At 44.9% G+C, this 17,635-nt stretch overlaps 1 protein-coding gene across 3 annotated transcripts in view; it reads right to left on the minus strand.

The window, feature by feature from the left end:
- Positions 1-590: 590 nt before the first annotated feature.
- The window catches only part of LOC119310997 (THO complex subunit 1-like), a 17,704-nt gene continuing 659 nt past the window's right edge, over positions 591-17,635 (minus strand). The window contains exons 1-20 of one of the 3 annotated variants that reach the window (XM_037586623.1): positions 16,104-17,576; positions 15,889-15,972; positions 15,630-15,704; positions 15,252-15,332; positions 14,977-15,122; positions 14,791-14,862; positions 14,332-14,404; positions 14,158-14,223; positions 13,967-14,013; positions 13,771-13,842; positions 13,543-13,671; positions 13,394-13,459; positions 12,583-12,624; positions 11,829-11,945; positions 11,656-11,738; positions 10,678-10,744; positions 9,273-9,344; positions 9,105-9,155; positions 8,390-8,449; positions 591-679 (exon numbers count right to left, since the gene is read on the minus strand). In XM_037586623.1, coding sequence (XP_037442520.1) covers positions 644-679; positions 8,390-8,449; positions 9,105-9,155; positions 9,273-9,344; positions 10,678-10,744; positions 11,656-11,738; positions 11,829-11,945; positions 12,583-12,624; positions 13,394-13,459; positions 13,543-13,671; positions 13,771-13,842; positions 13,967-14,013; positions 14,158-14,223; positions 14,332-14,404; positions 14,791-14,862; positions 14,977-15,122; positions 15,252-15,332; positions 15,630-15,704; positions 15,889-15,972; positions 16,104-16,347 — 1,683 coding nt within the window. In that variant the 5' untranslated portion in view covers positions 16,348-17,576 and the 3' untranslated portion in view covers positions 591-643. Of the gene's footprint in view, positions 680-8,201; positions 8,450-9,104; positions 9,156-9,272; positions 9,345-10,677; positions 10,745-11,655; positions 11,739-11,828; positions 11,946-12,582; positions 12,625-13,393; positions 13,460-13,542; positions 13,672-13,770; positions 13,843-13,966; positions 14,014-14,157; positions 14,224-14,331; positions 14,405-14,790; positions 14,863-14,976; positions 15,123-15,251; positions 15,343-15,629; positions 15,705-15,888; positions 17,577-17,635 lie in introns of those variants that run through there. The other 2 variants (XM_037586624.1, XM_037586625.1) reach the window with 2 other exon arrangements.

Consider the following 17,635-nt stretch of genomic DNA (forward strand, 5'->3'; position numbering starts at 1 on the left):
GACAACATGTGTTGCATCTAACCAAACAGCCTCATTTGCATTTCTGCCTAAGCAAGCCCGCAACCAAACAACGCGACTTGAGTTTCATCGCAGCTAGGGTATGCAGGCAACCAAACAATGTGCAGATGATGGTTTTTTCCCTGCATTTGCTCAACCGAACCCAACTAAGACAAATATGCAAAGTGGCAAAAATAGATGCACGCAACCAAACACGTCCTTACAGGACGGGAAAAAAACTTATGGCGAGGGTCTCTACTATGTGCAGGCTTCAGTCTTCACGTTATCTTCGCCATCATCTTCAGCTTCAGCCCGTATTCAGGTCCGGTGATCCTCTGTTACGGCCGCGTTATCAGAATCCTTCTGCACCGCACCTTCTTCTTGGCAAGTCCCTCTACCGCCACAGTCGGTCTCGGGTGTGGCCGCGGCGATCTTCACGACCAAGAATTCCATAGCCAAGGCACGAGATGGACATCAACACACAAGGCAACAACTAAGCCCAAATATATGCTCCACAAGATGCTCCAAGTACCTGCGGCTCTCTGGGTTGAGCCGAAGCGCCTTTTGTGTCTTCCCGCTTAGGTCGTTTAGCCTTCTCAGCGGACCTGGGGCTGAATTTGGCATGAACGTCTCGTGGCAGGAGTTCTCAAGGTACAACCCCCTCGATCCCGTCTTCACAAAACTGCGATCAGGCGGTGGCCAGTTAGCTGATAATAAAACATGGAAAACTTCAGAAGTAGGCATGATCGCACAGATTTTGTGCTCCCAGAAGTATAAAATGGTGTTTTCATACATTTGTTTTTGTGACAAAGCATGTGAAAGGCCGGCGTCGTGGACCATCTGGCACAGCCGGCTGATGCTCACGCTCATCGCCTCCATGGGTCTAGCTTAGCTTCTAGTCAACTAATCTTGCAATAGATGGCGACTCTCCCACCTCCACCCACCTCAGGCGACTCCCATGGCGATTCTAGGGTTTAACCCTACGATCTCCTCCCGACGTCCCCAATGGATGGCCTCCTCCACTGGGATTTCTCCCCCGGCCTCAAGGTTGAGGCACAGGTGCGTGCAAGGTTTGGATCTACGGTCCACTTCGTCCCTAACCCCGGCTCCAAGGAATTCTTCCTTGAAGTTTCCTTCTCCTCGGCTTATTTTCCCCTCTCGGTGGATTCGGTGGGTTTGGCCCTTCAGTCATGTATTGGAGGTCTTTTAGCTGGTTTCAATGTTTTGCGACTGGGTGGTCGACATTTTCGATTTTCAGTGGCCTCAAATCGTGTGGGGCATTTCATTTTTGGGTTAAGAGACCGTATTTGACCGGACTTTATCTGCCACTTTCATCTTCATCGTTCTGGGAATTCACGCCCACGGCTCCCCTCATGGCACGCTGATTCTGAGCTAACTGGTTTGGCTTCCTCACCTGGTCCGGCGATTAAATCTAAGTGGCTCTCTAACTAGAGTAAACTACCATTGGATCCCGCGTCATTACCAGTACTGCAAAAATTGGGTTTCACTCCGCCGCCGACGGACTTGCATTCCGGCGAGCCTTCAGATCGGATCTCCTTTGGTAGTTTTTCGTCTCCGATTTCTCCGGATTCTTTTCGGATTGGTTCCATATCTTTACCTATTGTTCCCGATATTCCTGGAAGGTTGCCATCTATTCAGGGGGAAGGATATATTGTGGGCTTATGGGATTCAATTCCGGATGAGAAACTTCTTTCTGTTCTGGATTGCTGGCAGGCCGGATACGATAATGATAATGTTAAGCTTATGGTGCAAATTTCGTCAGTCCCCACCAAGGAATACATTTACAAAAGACTTTTGCATTGTTCTCTCTGTGATCGTCTTGGCCATGTTGATGATTCCTGCACTGGAGTTTTCTGTCAGCGTTGTGGGGATGACTCTGGCGCCTGCGCTTGCTCGACTACACGTACTGATGATCATAAGCATGTGCCATGCAAAGTGGGCCCGGACCCTTTGGGCTTTCCGTGTAATGCATGTTCTGCGGTTGACCGCATGACTAGGCTTTGTCCTGGGCTTCGTCGTTGTTCTCTCTGCTATCGACTGGGCCACAAGTCACGTAAGCTTACGACTTGTGCTTTTCTCCCTCGCTGGGCTTGGAAAAGAAAAAATCTAACACAATCGGAGAGGATCTTGCCTCGGGCTGCTGCGGATGAACCTGAGGTTGGTAACTCTGTGGATGTTGGTATGGCCCGTGTTGTTAGGGATCCGCATGGTGGTTGCATATGGAAACGGAAACAGATAATCCCGCACCACGCGGACGTGGCTAACCCCCATTGCTTGACGATACGCCTACCCGGTCAGGGTGTAGTCAATTCTGCCTGCCAAAAACCCCAATCGGGTGAGACGACGCTCTCCTCGAGTTCTACACCCACGCCTCCACCATCTCGATTCTTCTCACCTTCGACCGTGAGCAAGAATCCACCACCTCCTACTCCGGCGAAATCTCTCAAGCCGCCGCAGCCCCCGGCTCCATCTACCTTGGCGAACTTCCCCGTGAGCCCGTTTGCCTTCGCTCCGGATGGATCCACCTTTGATCGCGGGCCTGCTCACCGGGTCCAACGTCACGTTATGGTGGTGGATGATCCGCCTATGAACCACGATAGGTACGTCATTGTCTCCGTCAACCCTCCGGTCCCTGATCATCAGAAGGAGTTCTGGCTAGCTGAGGTCTGCCGCATTATCGTTGGAGATTTAGAGTATGAACTGCTAGATGATTTTGTTTACCCGCTGGGGATTGGGTGTGTTGTGTTTGCGGATATGGAGAGTAGAGATGCTGCCATTAGAGAAGGACCGCATGCTTTGACCGATGATTCCACTTTCTCCCTAGTTCCGCATGATGAGAGTATCAATATGCGCGTGCCTGCCTTTGAATATGAAGTTTGGGTCATGTTTCTTGCTTTTCCAATGGACTATCAAACTGAGCATTATGTCCATAAGGCTGCCTCACACTTTGGGATGATGCTTGCCTGGCCCCGTCCGGGACAGAACAACGCTAGAATCCTTGTTAAATGTCATATCAAAGATGTTGCTGAGGTGCCGCATAGTCTTGTGATTACCAGGGTTGGTTTACTGTCGGGTCTTGCTCGCTCGTGGTCGGTGCCTGTTTATGTTCTGAATGGTAGAAATACTGTACCAAACTTGGTTGGTAATGAGGATGTTCCCCTGCTTTTGAATGCATCTCCACATCCATACCAGCTTCCTTACTACACCCTCATGCAGCAAGCAAGAATTGATGAGATGGCGGCTCAGGATGCTTTGAATGAGGCTGCCTGGAATGCCCCGGAACCTGCTCAGGATGTTCAGGAAAATGGGTGGGGCGTGTGGCCTGTGATCCCTCCACCTTACACTGGGTTCAGTTTCAGGACCTTCTTTCAGTATGATGGTCCGTCTCTCATGGATGGTGTGGATCCGGAGCATAATGTGCAGGATAATCTATCTGACATTTGGTCATCTGATTCGAAGTTTCAGGCAGTGGAAGCTTTGGCTGATGGATTTATGAATGGCAACCCTGCAGCTAGGTTGGAGTTCGTCAGGGCTGGGGGAAGTTTTGTTTTTCTTCAGGTTCCAGTTGATCACGAGTTCTTGCTTTGGATTGGGGGTATGCTCAAGCGTATATATACACCAGCTATCACCCTTCAACATACTTCTCCTTTGATGTTGCCCCTAAACCATTTTTAGAGTATTCAGAATCATCTTAATGCCACTGCTGCAGCTTGGATTGAGTGTATGGTGCCTGAACCTGACATCTTCTCAAGGATCTTTGCTACTGCAATTCAGTGGGGGACAATTGCTGTTCCATCGTCTATGCTGTCGCCTAAACCCAGGGCTCGGTTGATTGCTGCGAATTGGGATTTGCCTGAACACTCTCCTGGCCTCAAGGCTATCACGCAGCTCGTCTCGGCAGAGGTGGAATCTCAGATAGTGCCTTCATCAGACCAGCCTACTGCGCTTCAGGTGCTTGCATCCTCTTTTGTGTTCAATGCTACTCAACACCGCAATGTGTTAGTGCCTTTGGACACCACTACTGTCAGACGGAGCAATCGATCCAACAAGTATGATGGATTCAAAATCAACCATGCTCCAGACACAAAGCGTTCCAAGTCAAGGGTGAAACCACGTGAGATTCCTTTTGTCAATGATGTTTCTTTGGCTGCTGCTCCTATGCAGGTGCCCAATGCTGCCTGCCCCCCACCAACACCGATCGAGGATCTTCAACGGATGGGAAGCAACTATGGAATTGCTCCGGAAGCCCTCTCCTGTGAGAAGCTGCTGGATGACCAGCGCTCATCGGGGGCGGATGAAGACTAAAGTCTTCCCTTCCGATGAATAAATCATGGAATGTGCTCTCGTGGAACATCAGAGGCATAAACTCTGATGCAAAACTTTTGGCTATTAGGAATGCGATTGATACTAGCGGTTGTTCTGTGCCATGTATCCAGGAAACTAAACGTGAATCCTTCGATCTTGCCTTTATTAAGACTTTCTGCCCTAAGCGCTTCGATAAATTTGTTTTTGCGCCATCAGTGGGTGCCTCTGGTGGCATCATTGTCATTTGGAATAGTGCTGTGTTTACGGGCACATCTTGGTTTGTGGATTCTTTTGCCATTGGGATTTCTTTTGTGGCCACGCAGTCGCATGATTCGTGGAATCTGGTCAATGTCTATGGCCCCTGCTCTGGTCAGCGTAGAGTGGATTTTACGAACTAGCTTTTTGATTTGAATATCCCTGATGATGAAAACTGGCTAATTCTTGGCGACTTCAACTTTATTCGATCCACGAATAACAGAAACAAACCTGGGGGTGACGCTACGGACATGCTGTTATTTAACGAGCTCATCCGTGCACAGTCGCTCATGGAATTACCTGTGAAAGGCCGAGCATTCACCTGGAGTAATATGCAGGATGATCCTCTGCTCGAACAGTTGGATTGGTTCTTCTCGTCGTCTTGTTGGACCACCTCATATCCAAACACAATGGTCCTGCCCTTGGGGAAACCAGTGTTCGATCACATTCCGTGCACGGTCACAATTGAATCAAGTATCCCCCGATCCAAGCTTTTTCGGTTTGAGAATTTCTGGACTAATCATGATGGGTTCATGGAGGTTGTTGCTAGCTCATGGTCTAAAACATGTCACGCACCCAATGCCGCGGCGCGAATATGCAAAAAACTAAAAAACTTGAGATATGATCTCAAGCGATGGAGCAAGGGTGTCTCGAAACTTAAAGTTCTGATTCAAAACAGTAATGAGACTCTGGCCATCATGGACACCCTTGAGGACAAACGACCTTTATATGTCCAGGAGTCAAACTTCAGGAAGATATTGAAAACCCACTTACTAGCCCTGCTCAAATGCCAGAATGAGTACTGGCGAAAGAGATGTACTATCAGGTATTTTCGCTTTGCTGACGAAAATACTAAGCTCTTTCAGTCATTGGCCACAGAGAGGTATAGGCACAATGCTATTGCCATGCTTAGAGTTGGCGAGGTCGAAATTCATGATCATGTTGGCAAGGAGGGGGTCCTGTTCAATACATACAAGGATCGTTTGGGTTCTTCTAAACCTACCAGCATGAAGTTTGATCTCTCTAGGATCATCCGCAAGATTGATGGGCTGGACCAACTGAGTGCGCCCTTCTCTACTGATGAAATAGATGCTGTTGTTAAGGAAATGCCGAATGACAGAGCCCCCGGCCCGGATGGTTTTAATGGTTGCTTTCTTAAGAAGTGCTGGCAAATCATCAAGTCAGATTTCTATGACCTCTGTCACGCTTTCCATGCTGGGGGACTTGACATCACTAGCATTACTAAGGGATATATCACCCTGATTCCAAAAATATCCTCTCCGGAAATGGCTAATGATTTCAGACCAATTACCTTACTGAACTGTTGTCTGAAAGTCATTACAAAGATCTTGGCGAACCGGCTGCAGAAAGTCATTCTAAAAATCATACACAGGAACCAATATGGATTTATCAAAGGTAGGACCATCCAGGATTGTCTCGCGTGGTCGTACGAATATATTCATCAATGCCACTCGTCTGGGAGAGAGATTATATTGCTTAAGCTTGATTTTGCCAAGGCCTTTGATACGATTGAACATGCCCCCATGTTGGAAGTTATGAAACACATGGGTTTTGATGATAGGTGGTTAGGCTGGATGGAAACGATCTTTGGCTCGGGAGTTTCGTCAGTCCTCTTAAATGGTGTTCCTGGCCGGAAATTCAAATGCAAGTGTGGCGTGCGATAGGGTGACCCTCTCTCACCAATGATCTTTGTCCTTGCGGCTGATCTACTCCAAGCTGCGATCAATGACGCGTACACTCAGGGTTTGCTGGAGCTTCCCATTCCTCGTGAAAATGCGGGTGACTTCCCGGTGGTGCAATACGCTGACGACACAATCCTGGTTATGCAAGCTTGTCCTACACAGGCCGCCCGCATGAAACTTATCTTGGAGGATTATGCGGCCTCGGTGGGACTCAAGATCAACTTCCATAAATCGACCCTCATACCCATTAATGTCGACCACCAGCGTGCTAGTGGGTTGGCAGGGGTGTTTGGCTGCTCTGTTGGCACCCTGCCGTTCACTTACCTTGGTCTCCCCATGGGGACGACTAGGACGAGTGTTCTCGATCTCATGCCATTGGTACACTCGGTTGAGAGGAAAACATCCACTGCCCTATCGCTGATGTCGTCGGGGGCCAAATTGACGCTGGTCAATTCGGTGATCACCTCCATGCTGATCTATGCAATGTGCACGATCAAGCTGCACCCTAAAGTGGTTGAGCACCTTGACAAACTGCGCCGCTACTGCCTCTGGGCAAAAAATTCTGATGATGGGATCAAATCCAACTCCCTTGTTGCCTGGGAGCTTGTCTGTCGACCCAAACGGTGTGGTGGCCTTGGTGTTATTGATATCAAAATACAAAATGCCGCGCTTCTCCTAAAGTACTTGTTCAAGTTCTACAATCGTGAGGATGTGCCCTGGGTTCAGCTAGTCTGGGAGGCGTACTACCCGAACAAGGTGCCGCACGCCACTGAGCCAGTGGGTTCCTTCTGGTGGAAAGACGTAATGCAGCTCAGTGGAACCTTCCGTGGGGTCGCCAAGGTCATCCCGGGGATGGATGCAGCTCTCTGTTTTGGAAAGATGTCTGGTTTAGTGACACTGGCTCCACATTGATGGACACGCATCCGCGAGCCTTCTCTTATGCTCTGAACGAGGATGACTCCGTTGCCATGGTTCTCAGGACCATTGATCCAGCCACGATCTTCAGTCTGCCTCTTTTGGTCCAGGCTAGGGAGGAGATCAGAGAGATACAGCAAGGGTCCTCGCATGTCAGTCTGGAAAACGGCTCGCCCGACGTTTGGGTCTGTGACCTAGGACGTTATTCGTCAAAGAAGTACTACAACCACTGTTTCAGGCAGGTGAAAGCTGATGAGGCCTTTGGATGGCTATGGAAATCCAAATGCCCGATCAAGTTTAAGATGTTTGGGTGGCTGCTTATGGTCGATCGTTTGAACACCAGGAACATGCTGAAGCGGCGGCACTTTGCTGTAGCCGGGGGCAACTACACTTGCATGCTCTGCCAAAACCCGCCAGAGGAAACCGTGGAACATCTCTTCTTCGCGTGCCCTTTTGCCAAACAATGCTAGAGTAAGGTTGGTCTGACCTGGCCAGGAGGAACCAATAGGCTAGCCATCTTGCATGGTGGGAGAGAGAGCTGGCGTCGGCCGCTTTTCATGGATATCTTCCTGCTTGCTGCTTGGAGCCTGTGGATGGAAAGAAACAACCAACATTTCAGGGGGATCCCGCGCTCGTTCGTCGCGTGGTTAGCTAGGTTCAAACATCTGTTGGGTTTGGTGATCCATAACTGTCCTGAGAAAGTTCATCCTTTTCTCTCTGATTTCATTGTAAGTTTGGACCGCTAGTTTTTGTTTCTGCAACCCTTACGGCCGGGGGGCCTAAAACCCATTGTAACACACTTGTAACTGTTATGTTGTGAGTAATACAAAGTCAGTGGGAGCCTCTCCCACTGTCACTAATTCTTCAAAAAAAAAAGACAAAGCATGTGAATTAGTACCTTAAAGCTATGCAAAAGTATACCAATTTTGGAACTACATAAAAACATAACGGATGCAATAATGAGTGTACAAATTTGGTTTCTCTTGAAGAGCACACAAACATGGACGCCGTGTTTGCACAAATGTTTGCCAGCACAAGTTTTTGGCAAATGCACATCTTTCTTTTCCCATTATATTTATTTATGAAATTTCAAAAGAAAATTCTTCGCTCAGGAGCACATGAATGCATTACACAATAATAGAAAATAGGTATGTTTGTGTTGAGAGACTGTATAGCAGAAACAAAACACATACTCGAGAAAATCCTTCCAAATCTTGTCTGGCTTGAAACCGTAAACCTTTCCAGCAATAAACCTGTCAAACAACTGTTGCTCTTGGAACCACCAAACATATTCAAAAGAAAAATGAAATGCTGTTTCTGACGTCAGGCCACATATGCGAACCCAAATATTACATTCTTGAATTCGGTGTCCATGAATTGAGGACCACTGAGCCATTGATAAAAGCTACAGGCCTTTCCGTTTCCATTTAAGGTGATTAGAACCATCCCTATCTTTGTGCGGGACAAGACTACGTCAACAAAATTTTGTTATCTACAGATAGAAGTTCACATCAGCATTGTGTCAGGACGATCATGAGCTAAGCCCTGAGTTTTAATAGTTGGAAACAGATGCCTGCTTCCATATTTCCTTCGAAGATGGAACATGTAGGCACAATGACGCATTAAATTCCTATATCAATCCTCACACAAATCAGCAAATATGAGAAGGGTGAATTTCTATGGCATCTACCAAAATGATGATAACACCAATGTTTTTTTTGTCCATTCATTCTAGCAGAACTTATTCAGAGAATGCTTTGCTTTGGCTCCATGGAGAGCTGAGCGCAATATGCTTTAAATAAGGATGACTTATGATGTGATGCATATTAACTTACTGGGAGTGCTACCTCGATCAACTTTTAGTATGACAAACGCTCGAGAAATAATTGCGTTGGGATTTGAACTTACACGATTACTTTTGTGGTGATACTCCTCCTCAATTCCGGCAGATGTGTCCATCTGCAAGTTTACGTTAACCCAGTATTAGAAGGCACTCCTGATAAGTTATCGCAGTTACAAAAGGATGAATGAACCATAGGTGCAAAGTAACTATGAAAGAAAAAGTAAAGAGCTTACATCTTCTGCAAGTGGCTTCCAATATTCTCTAACTGATGGTGTGCGGACTCGGTCAGGATCAGTCAAAGCAGTCTGCAGTTTCAATTCAAATAAGATGTGGGTTTCCAAAAATTGAACAGAAGAAAAATGTGACTAAGGGCACATATAGGGAATTGGATGATTCTTTTTTATGAATACTCTGTAGGTCAGTCAACTAATGACTCATTAACTTGCAGAAAAATTGTACAAAATCCCTGCCCTAATTGAGTGTCCCCACTCAGACTCTTTTAACATTTTTATATAGAAGTAAAATTGGACAGTAAAACAAAAAAAAGGCCTAACTGACGCATTTTTTGTGCCTAATGCATTGTTGCTCCTTGAAATAGGATAATAATTCCCTTTGCAGCCCGCTTCCCCGGCCTCTTCTCTATCTCCGTCGATCCCCTGATTTCTGTTGATAGGGCCCTTCTTGACTTAGGGCGCCTTGCTTTCCGACGGCCTTTTGGTCCCTTGGAATCCGCCGCCTGGCGTGAGTTGCTTGACTGTGTTGCTCTCCATGAGCCAAGGGTGGATGGTGGCCCAGACCTGGTGCGCTGGCGCCTTGAGCCGTCGGGTCAATTCTCCACCAAGTCGCTATACCTGGCCATTGCCCCATCCTCCGCCCCCTTCCCCTCTCGATGGTGTGGTCCATCCGCGTACCCCTGAAGATTCGTATCTTCATGTGGCAATGGATTCGCGGTCGGGTCCCGTCCGGGGTGGAGGTTCGCAAGCGAAATGGCCCGGGTACTGGCATCTGTCCGCTCTGTGGGGTCCCCGAAGACTCGAACCACATTTTCTTCTCCTGCATATCCGCCCAGTTCCTTTGGAGCTGCTTTCGCGAAGCTGTCGGTGGAAATTGGTGCCACACCAATTTCCCGGACCTATTTGCCGAACTCCAGTTGTCCCCCGTGACTTCTCGCCACATTAGGTGGCTTGAGATTGAGGTTCTCGCCTGGACCCTCTGGACTGTTCGCAATAAGCTTGTGATTCAGCGCACCCCTCTTCGGCGAGCTACCGACGCTCTTTTCAAACTCTCGGGTTTCTTGCAGCTTTGGCGGCCGCTTAGCCGCCCCCGGACCGCGACGCCATCTCAGCCTTCATCACCGACCTCCGCTCGATGGCCGTCTGCCTGTCACCGCTGCCTCCTCCGCCTCCGCCGGAACCAGACTAGATGCTTCCTTCGTCCGGCGTGTTCTGTTTTTTGTTTTTCTGGGCTTGTTGAGCTGTGCCCTCAGCAGAACCTATGTATTTTGTCGTGAGACTTGGGTGTGTGTGTGTGGACTTGACTCTGTATGTGTGCTCTGTGGCGGTTTGCTTTATATATAAAGCGGGGCGAAAGCCTTTTTCGGTAATAGGATAATAACGGGAAGTTCTAGCTAAAACATACAGGGTTTAGTTCTGCCCATTTCCACAGTTGGGCAAGTTCTTTGTTTCCCAACCTCCACCTTGGGTTACTGCAACGAAGGAAAACAGAATATGAAATAGTTAGAGAGCAGTAGAGCATGACATAATTATATCACCAATCTGTACAGTATTACCATTGCCCTAAATTCTCTTTTTATCACAAAATAAGACTATTAAAATTGGAATTGGGGCTGGACTTTCTGGTTAAAAAAATCGTACTACAAATACTGGTACAGTAAATGGGAGGTGCGTAAGGTCAAAGAATGTATGCACCATTTCCGAAATAAATTTGTGTAATTTACACTTTTCCTAGACAAATCTAGAACATGAAATTACAATGAGAAAATCGAAATCGATGTCAGTATCTATTCCAACATGAACTTCATGCATATATAACAACCCATCTAACTACATTAATCAACATGAATAAGATCCGACTTGATATTCATGTTGATTCCCTGCTTCTCCCTTAATCAGAAGTGAATAATACAAAGTTCCAAATAACTGCAACAGATTCCAAAACTCACAACAGATTATTAATTCCTGCGCGAAAAAATAACGATATTGGACTAGTGTGGAACAAGCTAGACATAAAACTCCATATGTTTGCTTCACAATAATTCACAGAAAGGTGTTTGCCGCTACATGTACCCAGTCACACCAGGCTCTGAACGAATTAACAAGCAGTACATGATTAGCAACAAAAGTACTTAACCGGATATATAATTGATCAACAACAACATGATCAATACTTGCAGGTCTTTGGTTAATAATCAAATCGTTTTGTCTTTCAAACAGTTACACAGTGTATGGGTTGTTGCTGGTTGTGTGAAAAAGAGTTGTACTGAATATTTCCGTTAAGTGATTAATGGAAAGGGATGAGAGCCCGATTGGAAAAAAAGAAGTTATACAGTGTATGTTTAAATGAGATTTCAATGTCTGAAGAAAGCAAGTAGCATACCGTTTCCTGACTCCAGCTTGACCCGACTTCTTTTCAAAAGTTTGTTTTTCAAATGCTGGACATCCATCTCTCTTCCACCAAACCTTTTCAAAAGACAGCCAGAGGAACGAGAACTGGTGGTGACAATTCCCATATTAAAAGTATAAGAGTGGTACAATGCAGCAAAATGGTACCCAGTTTCTCTCCCGCTCAACAATATGCTCAATGCTTCGTAGGAATTCCCTCCCTTTCTGTGGAATCATCTCCAGGAGGTTCTTAACACGCTCTTCACAGGATTTGATTTCCTCTTTCTGGTCAAAGAGGAAATGAGATGAGAGATTATCTAATACACAGATTTAACTCATAACTGAATGATGGTTCAAGAAGTCTCTCAAAGGAACCAAAGGATGACAAAGACAATCAGAATCCCTGATTTACTATACTACTACCACTATGCCCCAGTTTATTGAATCAGGCAGTCAAGGTTGGCCCAGTTATATTTGTTGACATGTGGTACTAATTAGTGACTTTCATGCTAGCACAACTTACAGTATGGAACACCTTATTTTAAACAAAAATGATTATATTTGCACTTATGCAATAAACATTTATCTGTACTTGGAGGCAGAATTAAACATTGTAAATATATATATAATAGGTCATAACAATTTGTCCTACCAACATAGGTAACCTATAGGGGTATAAATATCTGCACTGCAGAGTCATACACCCATGAAAAAAGGATTTTATAGAACGCACATAGCTGTTGAAGATGTCACGATATTTTAACAACGGCCATGTAGAGAGACATGAATATACTAAAGCGTTGACAATTACTGAATTAAATTGTTCCAGATGTTCATGCCTATGGTATTTGAGTTATAACTTAGAAGAAATACGTAATAATTCTACATGGGGAATAAACAGTCAAGTTATTTTATTGCTTACCATGCTCTCGGATGGACCTTCCTTGTCACTCTTTCCAGGCGCCTGAGAACATAATAATTTTAGTAGTCCACGCCTCACAGATAGTAGAAGGTTAAGTAATGGCAAGAAACTGAGCTGAAATAAGGAAAAAATGGGGTGTTTGTTGTCTATGATGTTTGGAAGATTTTGCAAGTATCTTCCAGTTCACACTTCACTACCCCACAAACAAGTAACCTTGATACAAGTCTTCATTAGTTTATAACTTTCCTTCCAACTATTGCTACTGCATGGGTCATGTATTAAGGCACAGGCAACAGCTGCAACTGTAAGTGACAGTAATGTTTTACCAACTATGGTTATAGTTACCCTTAGCTTGGTACGTGAGAAATTTAGTTATTGCGTCGCCTTCTCAACAGATAGTGTCATTCAAAACAGTGAGAAGCTGGCCAGTGCGGAACACGGGCAGATGAGACTTGTATGGAAGAGAGAAAGCGGAGAAAGAAGTAACTTGTTGTAATGCCAAATGTGGCGAACGTGCAGTCACATAGCACATTCTGCAAAATAAATAAGGTCTAGTACACTTGATTTGGACAGAGGACAAGCTATATGCGTATAAATAAACAAAACCAGGATGCAACGAATTCATCAGAAATTTAGAGGGGAAGTGCTATTTTTTTTTGCCTCTGCAGTTATTCGGAGTACAAAAACATGTTGCTTATCACGAAAAGAACAGATAAAGAGAAACCCCTGAATGTTTGACAAAATTTGAACAAGAATGTACGATAGGCACAAACTGATGTTGCAGTGCCAACTAAATTCCAAATTTGTGTACCTTCAGACAATCAAAAAATATAAGGCATTGGACAAGGATGTGGCATCGAAAACTTGCGTCCTTCAACTGCAAATAATGAATGTTATATGGCTATACGATAATAATGAACACTCAACAAAAAAACTAATGTCAGATGCTTAACAAATTACCTCCAAAGCCATCAATTTACTGCTAGTAAGGTACTTAATATTGGAAGCAGCATCCCCCTCCTGCTCAGTATTGTTATGCTTTCCATCAGCACTACAGAGAGTCTGAGATTCAAATGTGCTTAACACGACCTGAGATTCAGTTATTAGTTAACATCAATCAGAAGTCCAGACCAAACACATTGAACTAGAAAAAGGAAAAAAAAATGCATGTCAAATGAAGGAGTGTACCATTAAATTAGAAGCAAACTTTTGCCATTTTGTTGGGTTTGTAGTAGTCGAAGCTGGGTTCCTGAAATGCTCCTAGAATGAAAATACGACCCAAAGTTGAGCATCAAAACAACCTGGTGTTGAGAAATTAACAGACATTCGGGAGGTATAATGATGATTGTCAATCCCAGAGATTAACAAAGTACAATATATCAACCTGAAGACTCCACAAGGTCTGGTAGAAGTTGAAGTCAACAGAAATTCCTGGCATACAAAGGTGCATTAGGGAATGCTAGCATTTGCAGGAGACTTGCAGGAAGATAGGAAATACAGGGTAAATTTGCAAAGTAACCTTAAAAACTATGAATAACATAGGAGTGATATTTTTATCAGGATAACTGTACTAACCGGCGGTGGGATCTTTCTCATACTTAGTTTCATTTGATATGTTGAAAACTCCCTTGATGTTGAGAGCTGATGAAGAAAAATAGAAAAAGGAAAATGAGTAGTGACAGTTATAATTCCTTGCCAGTAAGGGGGGCTCCAAACTAGCTAGAATGGTGGAAGATGTAATATGCAAACCTGAACGCTCTGACAACGGGAAGAAATGTGCCAGAAACATGATAATTCGTCCACGGAAGACCACATCGTTTGACTGAAATTTCAAAGTATAAGATATATGAATAGTAGTACAGAGCACAAACTTTATACCAGGCGAAACTCCAAGAAAATAAAAGGAGTACCCTTCAGAAGCTAGCTGAAGTTAAACTTCAAAACTATTTCACTGACAAAACCAATAGCAGATTATCACACAATAAAGGTGACATTAGCAAAGCTTTTACTGAACACACTTTTCAATTTGGCAGTAGATACAACCACCCACCAGTCTCAATTTAATCACTAGTATGATTAAAGAAAAAGGACAGACCTAGTGCTAGAAGCAAATAAGATGTCCGGCAATCCTAGAAACTAATCTTGAAAGCATGATAACTACAACAAATTAGCATAAAGATTACGCACAACGAAATAACCAGATCAAACCTTTGAAAGTCTTTGGAGTAATTGGTTGCATGTCCTCAGCATAACCAACTTGCCACGCCGAAATAATTCTTGCTAGAAATAACCCAAAATGACAATCCATTTAGAAAACTATGAACATACATCATGTGTGCCATAGCAGCAGCACAGACCATTAAAAATGAGTACAATCTGCAAATTAACTATTACCTTCCCCAAGACATCCTGTTTGCTCTCGATATACCCAAAGACATGTTTGCAATCTTTGATAGTTGACATGTCCGTCAGATCTTCTAAGAGCTGGAATACCATACCAGCCTCAACATGTCCTCTTTCACAAAGGTAAAGCATCATATCTGACAGAACAAGCAAAACTTAATTCATCAGATTAAAAATAAACACTGCACAAGCTCTAACGAGTGGTCAGAAGCCAATGTTGGGAATAGAAATATTTGACCAAGATTGATGAAAGAATTGTGACTGACCAAGAAGGCGTGTTATCATGCAACTACTTTCTCCGCTATCCACTGAGTTTCCACATTGCATGACTCCTTTACCAGATTGAACTGCAGATGACTAGAGTATAAATAATTATAAGACAGAATCAGCAGTCAAGATTAGTCTCTAGGATTGTATGATGAGCAAATAAGAAGTACATCAATTCCTCTCACTGGGGTAGCTAGCCTTCAGTTATCGACCAAAATGTAGAAACGTTTAGTGGGCCGTACGTGCATATTTGACGAAAACCGTTAGTTACATAGTGTTATGTTCCAACACTGAGGCTATGACCCAGAAAATGATAAATGTGCACATCACTTTGGAACAAATATTAGCGTGGCCACGTCTGCGTTAAAGAAGCTTACGACAAGTTCCTGCAGCAGCCTCCGGAGAGCATTCTCCAAGTACTGGTTCTCCTCTAGAACCAGCACCGTTTGCTTCTGCCAGATTTGATCAGATGAGAAACCGGCTTAAAACACATGAATGCTAGCTTTTGTAACACAACAACATAACTCAATGATTACCAAATGCAGCGAAGCAAAAAGGAATGGCTAGTCTATTATCAACTCATCAGCTACCAAAAGGGCCGCAGGCGGAGAATGTCTCATTGCGTGTTAAGTATACCTGAGGCTTGATTGCTTCCTGGAGCGCCTGGAGGGCGAAAGCTTCCGGGGATTCGGCCCTGCACAGCGCGCTCCGGAACACTCCCTGCGACCGAACCAAGCAGACAGCTCGAATTTACGGCGGCGTGGAGAAACGTTCGTGCCCGAGTTGGCAGCACTTCCTTCTGCCGCGGCGGGCTAGTGTAGGGGAGTGAGGAGGGTGGAGAAAGGGCTCACGATGATGCGGTCGCGGTCGGCGTGGCTGGAGACGGCTGCGAGCGGGGACGGGGACGGGGCGGGCGGTCGGTCCTTGGTGAGGCGTGTACGGAGGCCCGAATTGGACGGCGGCGGCGAGGGCGAGGGCGACGCCATGGTGGAGGAGGGGGCTCACTGGATCACCACCGCGGGCAGGGCGCAAGGACGGGGATTGGGGAAGGGGGCACCATTTCCGGCGGTATATGCAGAATTGCACGGCCAACATGGGCCGGTGGCCCGGTGCGGTAGGAAATGCCGAGCTCTCTAACAATTACTAGAGCCTTACATATACTTAGACTATTTTTGAAAAATCCAAACAGTAATTGAGAAAAATTGAATAGTTTGTATGGGTCCAAATATATGTGAGAGATATTTTCCCTAAGACCGTAACAAATTACAAACCATAATATAGAAGGACCATAAGTTGAATTTTATCACATATAACTTAGCTTTTTGGATCTAACTCCTAATAAACAGGATAGATCAACTGTACAATATTCGAACTGACTCAAGCGCAGCTTTAATCCTCAAAGTGTTAATACAGTGCAACAAGCTTTCTTAACCAAACTAAACCCTAAATCTTGAAAAAGGAACACAACATTGCTAACATGGGCACTCACCCTGCGCTCCACGTGCCATGTAATACTTTTAGGAGCATTGTAGGCTAAACAACATGAAAATTGACTTTCATAAATTAATAGTGAATATGGACTCTCGAGAAAGGGGAATTTTTTTTCCAGAAATAAATCGGGCGCCATAATATGTTCGAGAATAACATGCCAAAATCTGAAAACAGAAATTACAATAGGCAACCAAATGTGTTTTAGTCACAAGTGTAAACAAAGAGTGAACTTCTCATTTACTAGAGACCGGTTGACAAAACAAGATGTTATTCCTAATAGCATGGCACAAATCTACTATTAGCATGGTGATGAAGAAACTAAATGGTCAGCTCACTTGATTAGCACTTGAACCACATAATAATCATGCCAAGATGAATTTATTTATTTTGACCAGGTGCCAAGATGAATTAAGTTAGACACAAATACCACAGAACCGGAATCAATGTCATGCTCACTTGGACAAATTCAAGGTTCTTTGTACATATGCATATTCAGAATTTCAGTACCAATTCTTGGCCTTCCTTAGAAGGATCTTCTTACATGGGAATTGAAACCGGACACACTAAGACATAAAAACAAAAATTTGAAGTTTGTCAAAGAGCATGCAGAACACCAAGGAACAATTAGAAGAAGGAACAAACAGAAGGAGAGAGGGTTGGACTCTGTTCCTGGGTCCGCATCACTGGGAAGAGCAAAGGCAAGGAGAAGGCACGCGAGAAAGCATGTATCTAGCGGCTCCATCGCCACCAAACCATCCAGGTAGTTTGCATCTAGCGACAGCCGGCGGTGAAAGCCGACGGCGCGGGTGGCCGCCGCAGTCGCCATTAAATACACGAACAATGCAGGACAAAAAATTTTAAAACAGAAAGGAAGGGGCTATGGAGGAAGTGT

Source organism: Triticum dicoccoides, chromosome 5B, assembly GCF_002162155.2.
Source record: "Triticum dicoccoides isolate Atlit2015 ecotype Zavitan chromosome 5B, WEW_v2.0, whole genome shotgun sequence".
NCBI lineage: Eukaryota > Viridiplantae > Streptophyta > Magnoliopsida > Poales > Poaceae > Triticum > Triticum dicoccoides.